Source organism: Dromiciops gliroides, chromosome 3 (assembly GCF_019393635.1).
Source record: "Dromiciops gliroides isolate mDroGli1 chromosome 3, mDroGli1.pri, whole genome shotgun sequence".
Classification (NCBI taxonomy): domain Eukaryota; kingdom Metazoa; phylum Chordata; class Mammalia; order Microbiotheria; family Microbiotheriidae; genus Dromiciops; species Dromiciops gliroides.
In genome coordinates this window covers 135,822,835-135,829,235 of record NC_057863.1, presented here as the reverse complement: position 1 = coordinate 135,829,235, position 6,401 = coordinate 135,822,835, and the positions used below count along the sequence as shown (strand labels likewise).

Sequence of the window (6,401 nt, the reverse complement as noted above, 5' to 3'; positions counted from 1 at the left end):
AAACTGATGTCAAAATTTGTATTTACTTGTAATTTGGAAAAATAAAATTCTGCATAAACAAAAGAAGAGATTATTGGTAACTGAGAAAAGTTTGAACAAATGTTTAGAAATGAGAATGAAATCTTCTGGAGAATATGGAAGGGCAATTTATGTTATGATAGAGAAAATAATCATGGTTTCTTATTAGGAAATGTGAAGAATGGAAATATCTTTTACATTAGAATCCCTATGTAGGGCTAAGGTGGAGTGAAAGACTAAATAAGTCATTATATTTGAGTAACTTAAGGAAATTTGGAGTAAGAGAGTTTGATGGAGTATCTAAATGAATAATAACAGTGCATAGTATAAGGACATGAGGTGGAGAAGAAAAGCATATGGTGAATCAGGTGCTAAACTCCTTAAGAAAAGAGAGAGAAAGACATCAGTATCAGGATGGATACTTCCAATTTTAATTATGGGATGTTCAAAATATTGATGAGTTAGGGGGGTAAGCTGAATCTCAAAGTGACAATGGGGAGCAAAGAGTATTCTGATTCTCCCTTCAGTACCATAATGTGCACACAGATGAAATGAATAAAAAAATATTGAAAGTGAAACAGTCTTTTAGGAGACATTGTAATCATTTCAAGTTGGGTAGTAATGGATGCCTATAGTGGGCTAGTAGGAATGGTTTTAGATAAAAGTAATTGAATATAGAATTTACTGTAGAAAGAGGTAGGATAAATAAGAATTTGAAGGTTGAAGAAGAGTTGAAGGGAAGACCAAAGTTTGGACAGGGGAATAATGATCACTAATAAACTTCAAAGAAATTTAGAAGTTTATTGGGCAAGATAATAAGTTCAGATTTGGACATGCTGTGTTTGATGTGCCAGTGAAATATTTGGGCAGGGATTTCTTATAACTAGTTAGAAATGTGAGTCTCTAGCTTAGAAAGGAGATCAGGGCTGGAAACATTAAGTTGAAAGTGATTGATAGAATGGCAAAGGAAATGCAGTGAGTTCTTGAACTCATGACAGGATCACTCCAAAAAATATTTAAATAAAGCCATAGGACAATGCCTAGAGAAGCAAAATCCACAGAAGAATGTGCTGAAATTATCTTCTACACAAGAACTGCTTGGAAGGTCAGAAGGAGGGAACTACTGTGCTGAGACAGGAGTGGAGCCCAACCCCACAGTCACCATGACACAGATCCAGTCCCAGATAGGCCTCACCAGAGAAGGAGACCCCAGAGCCTGAAGTACCAGAGTCATCTGGAACTAAGTCCACAGTCTGGTGAGAGGGCTGAGCCCTTGGCAAGGGGGAGACTACAGGGGTCTATGCTGGTGCTGAGACAGAACATGGGTTTTTCACCCCTGCTGGGAACCAGGAGGTAGGCTGGAGTAGCAGTGGCACGGGTGTGCGAGGGGCACAGGCTCATTGGAGCTGATAACCACAACACACAAAGCTGGTTGATTGGCAAGTTGGTTCGAGGTCATCTACAGAACAGAGAAGAGGCCAGATGAGTGAAGAACCTGATCCTCCTTAAATCATACCACCTGAGACATCAGAAGCTTGGTATACTGCAGCCTGGAAACAGTGCCCCACTTTAAGGAGCTAAAATTCAAGTAAAAGAAAGGCAAGATGAGCTGACAGACAAAGGTGAGGTGCATAGAAAGTTCCTTCAGTGACAAGGAAGATCGAGGAACACCCCCAGAGGAAGATGTAAATGTCAGGGCTCCTATATCTAAAGCTTCCAAGGAAAATATGAATTGGTCTCAGGCCATAGAGTTGCTCAAAGAATAAAAAAAAATAGAGAGCAATGTGAAATATCTTCTGGGAAATATCTTCTGCCAAAAAGAAAGAATTAAAGTACTGTGGAGCCTCAATCAAGATAGCACAAGATCTAGCAGCTTCTACATTAAAGGACCAGAGGGCATGGAATGATATTCCAGAGGGTGAAGGAATTGGGATTACAACCAAGAATTACCTACCCAGCAAAACTGGTCATAATCTTTCAGAGGAAAAGTGGGACTTTAATAAAAAAGAGGATTTTCAGGTATTAGTGATGAAAAGACCTCAACTGAGTGGCAAATCTGACTTTCAAATACAAGACCCTAGAGAACCATAAAAAATTGGAGTTGGGGGACATATCTGGGGTCATGCAGTGGGTGACTGTCTTGTGTCTGGGGCTGGGTTTTGGCGGGGATCCCCCTGGGTCCAGGGTAAATGCTTTGTCCACGGTGTCACCTAGCTGCCCCATAATGACATCTTTGGGGGTGAATTGAGGGGTGAGTGGAATGCACTGGGGGAGGGAGAAGGGCGGAGGTGAGGTCCTACATGAAGGAAGCAGGAAGGGGCTTGTGGTGTGGGGGAAGAGATGGGGGAGGAGCAGGGCAGTATATGAACTTTAAACTCATCAGAAAAGGCTCAAAGACCTTAAACTCATCAGAATTGCCTCAAGGAGACATTAACACACACACCCAACTGGGTGGAGTAATCTATTTAATTCTGATGAGCCTAACACATATCAGAATTGGCTCAAGGACAGAATAACATACACACTCAATAGGGTGGAGTATTTTCTGTAACCCTTCAGGAAAATGGGAGGGGAAGGGGATAAAGAGAGAGGGGCAAAAGAAGGAAGGACAGATTGGGGTAGGGGACAGACAGAAGCAAATCGAAAAGGGATAGGATGAATGAAGATCAAAAATAGAATAAATATCATGGGGAAGGGAATACAATGGAAGGGAAACAGTTAACAATAGGAATCATGAAAAAGAGAAAAGGGGGAAAATTGTACAAAAATATTTATAGCAACTCTTTGTGTTGGCTAAGAATTGAGAATCAAGGGAATGTCCATCAGTTGAAGAATGACAGAAGAAACTGTGGTATATGATTGTGGTGGAATGATCTTGTGCTATAGGAAATGACAAACAGGATGATCCCAGAAAAACCTGGAAAGACTCGTGAACTGATGTATAGTGAAGTGAGCAGAACTGGGAGGACATTGTGCATAGTGACAGTAGTATTGTTCAATGAGCAATTGAGAATGACTTAACTACTCTCAGCAATGCAATGATCCAAGACAATCCCAAGGAATGAATTGCCTTTATTCTGAGTTATCAGATGCCAGGTGGCCAAGATGCCATCCAATTACAAGAGGAATACATGCAAGAGCAGACACTGAAATGTAACATGAGGGGAGACATACATGAAGTCAAGGTATGGCTAAGGGAACGGCTTTTGACAAATGTTGAGGTTGGATTCTCTTAGTTTAATATTTTATTTTATTTTTCCCCACAATACTGTACAGATGGATGGAAGTTTTGATCCTACCCATCTCATTGCTACACCTAGCTTCTATGCCCCCTCCTATTTGCCTGATGCCACAGACATCTTAATCCCATGCATCTGATTAAGTCTGTCTTAGTTTCCTCCAATATTTTTGGTGTCGTGGACATATACTCCATCCACCTATTTTGTTCAAGTGTAAAAATGCTCATATCTCATGATTTCTCTGTTCTTTTATGGTAACCCCATAATTATCTCAGGTGTCATGATAAATACAGTGTTGAATTTGGCCTTGACACCTGTTACCAATTATATTAGATTTTTTAATTTCTCATAATGGCATGAGGATTACTAGGCAGATGATGCAAAAAGTGATGAAACAAAGATAAGAATTATTTTTAGAAATTAATATCACAACAATTGTCTTCTCAATTTACCCCCATAAGGGGGGATTATAGTAATATTAATTTTAAAGAATGTTTCAATTTTTGTTTTATGATATGTTTCACGTGTAACAACTAAGATTCTGAATTCCCTTAGACATGTTTTTGAGAACTCTCATTGTTTGATTTGATTAGTGACAAAGGTATTTTAAAGTTGTGTTAAGCTCAATTTTGTAGGAAATTTTCCTGACTCATTACCAGCATCCACACATCAACCCCTGAAAAGACTTCCATTCCACAACTACACCTAGAGGACATCTGAGAAAAGACTTTCAGAGACTTTAAATCAACAGTTTTGTTTTGTTGTTGTTGTTGTTTTTCTTTTTTTCTTTCTGTTATAATATACACCATCTGTAACATATACTCTCTGCAGAGGCCCTCCCTTTGCAAGACTAATGTCAAAGCGCCAGTTCATGAGGACAAAAAAAAATTGCCCCTCAGGACAAAACTTTCCTCTTTCCCTTTTCTATATTTTTATTAACATATTGTTAGCGAGCATAGGTTATTATATTCTGTTATTTTTAACTGTTTCATCACGGAAACGCCCGTCTCTTGAAGAAACAAAGCAGGGACTGTAATGTTTGGAATGACGCCACCTGCTGGAGACTTACTGTAGAAAAGCTCCACCATGAAGTGAAGGTCTTTGAGGGCAAGATCAGGAGTCTTTTCTTTGGCATCAGGAAGTGACGTTTGCTGGTGGGAGGAAAAAGGGGGGAGCCTGGCGCTCTGACTGGGGCTGTTCCTGGGGACTCTGGTGGAGAGTGGAGCTAGAAATGTGCTCTCCCTTTAATAGATAGATGAATGTAGGCCTTTCTCTTTCTCTTTACCAAATTCTTATTCTCCTTAATAAATACTTAAAAGTCTAACTCTCGCTAAAGCTTATAATTTATTGGCGACCACTCATTAGATATTTTAGACAGACTAGCTAGAATTTTAGCTTTAACAGGACAATGTTCAGGGCTTTAATTGGCAATCGAAATGGACAGAATATTAGTTCAGAAGGGAAATGGCATATCATCTATTTTATTTCAGGATTAATTAATATTAATATTCATTTAGATGCTGCCTCAAACTCTCTAACCACTTATTCACACATTACATTGTGTGAAGTTGCCAAAGATAGTGTTTTTTCTATAATGAAATATTCCATTCCCATATTTCTCAGGGACAAGTGGTCCTCATACTATCACCTTTGCATTTCTTTTCTTACATAAAACTACATTTATTATTAAAGTAATCAAGGGTATTGGAGGTGGACCTATACTTTTCAGAGGACAGGCCTTCACTTTTCTTACTTGGCTGCTCTCATCTTCTTCCTTATCTTCAGAAACTCATCATTTTGTAAAATAACATCAACTCTTAAACTCATACATCCTTAAAACACCCAACTGACAAAGTCTCTCCATCTTCTCATTTGTGATGTTTAAAATCTTAATTGTGGTCACCAAAAATTAAAAGGCTTCAGTACCAATCTTTGGCCATTAAACATTTATTAAAGCATACAGATATTTACAAAGAGTTCAGAAGGTTATGAAAAAGAAGTCATACCTAGCCTAGAGTTCCAGCTAGGTTGGGTTCTTCCTCAAGTCCTCCTTCACAAGCCTGCTTTAATCAGGAACTCCTTCTCAAGCTGACTGTGGAAGCTTTTTTATAGTTCTGGAACAGAGGCAGTCCTTACACACTGCTTCAAGGTTGGCGTCATCCAAATCCATTGGCTTTGAAGGTGTTCTCAAGTTGAGTTCCCAGTCTAGTTTCTGAGAACAATACCTTCTTAAGGGCTAGCCAGGTGTGATTACAATCCAATTAACTTGAAGTAGGCTTGATCAGCAGTCAATCACTCTCACCTGATTCAATCAGTCTCCATTAATCTCCAGGTGGGTCTTTGAGTATCTGCTAAATCCCATTATTTAATCGCATTCCCCCCTTTGTTTCTTCTGGGAACAGGTGTTCTTAGATGAAACATATTGTAGAAAGTTGTAGATAACATCTGGTATCTCATCCTAGATTTTGTGTTTGAGGAGAGTAGCCAGGGCATTCACTTCATGATTTCCCACTTGGCTGCTCTCCTGTACTTCAAGATCTCCTGAAGAAAGTGCTGGTGGTGCTGTCATGCAAAGTGAGGCAGGGGCTGCATCTGGAAGTAGAGGGAGCCATGAATGAAGCAGTATGTTGGGCAAAAAGTTCCATGTGAAATGCAACACGGATGACATGATAGGAGACCCGAAGAAACTGATTGCGGCTCAGGCAGGCACCCACTGGAACAAGATTGTCCTTAAGAAATGGTACACAATCATCAAGGATCATGTTTGCTTGAGTGACTATGAGATCCATGATGGAACGAACCTGGAGCTTTAGTATCAGTAGTGGCAGCAGGCCTGCCAACTCTGCAACCCACCCCAATTTTTAAAAGTCTCACTAATAAAAATAACTTAGATGCCATTTTCCTTCTCCAGCTCATTTATAGGATGGAATAACCAAGACAAACATAGTTAAGTGACTCACTCAGGGTAACACAGCTGTTAAGTGTCTGAGGCAAGATTTGAACTCAGGAAGAAGAGTCTTCATGATTCCAGGCCAAATACTCTATCCACTATACCACCTAGGCACCCATCTTTGATGGCAACAACTACTTTATGCCTTTATTTTATCCCTATTGCTTAGCATAGTGCCTGGCACATAGTAGTCA

At 39.7% G+C, this 6,401-nt stretch overlaps 1 protein-coding gene across 1 annotated transcript; it reads left to right on the top strand.

Annotated features, from left to right (window-relative positions):
- The first annotated feature begins 851 nt into the window (after positions 1 to 851).
- On the top strand, positions 852 to 6,070 carry LOC122751428 (ubiquitin-like protein 5). Its single transcript, XM_043998483.1, has 2 exons — positions 852 to 871; positions 5,878 to 6,070. Exons 1-2 carry the CDS (start codon positions 852 to 854, stop codon positions 6,068 to 6,070), a joined length of 213 nt encoding a protein of 70 aa, XP_043854418.1.
- The last annotated feature ends 331 nt before the right edge of the window (positions 6,071 to 6,401 follow it).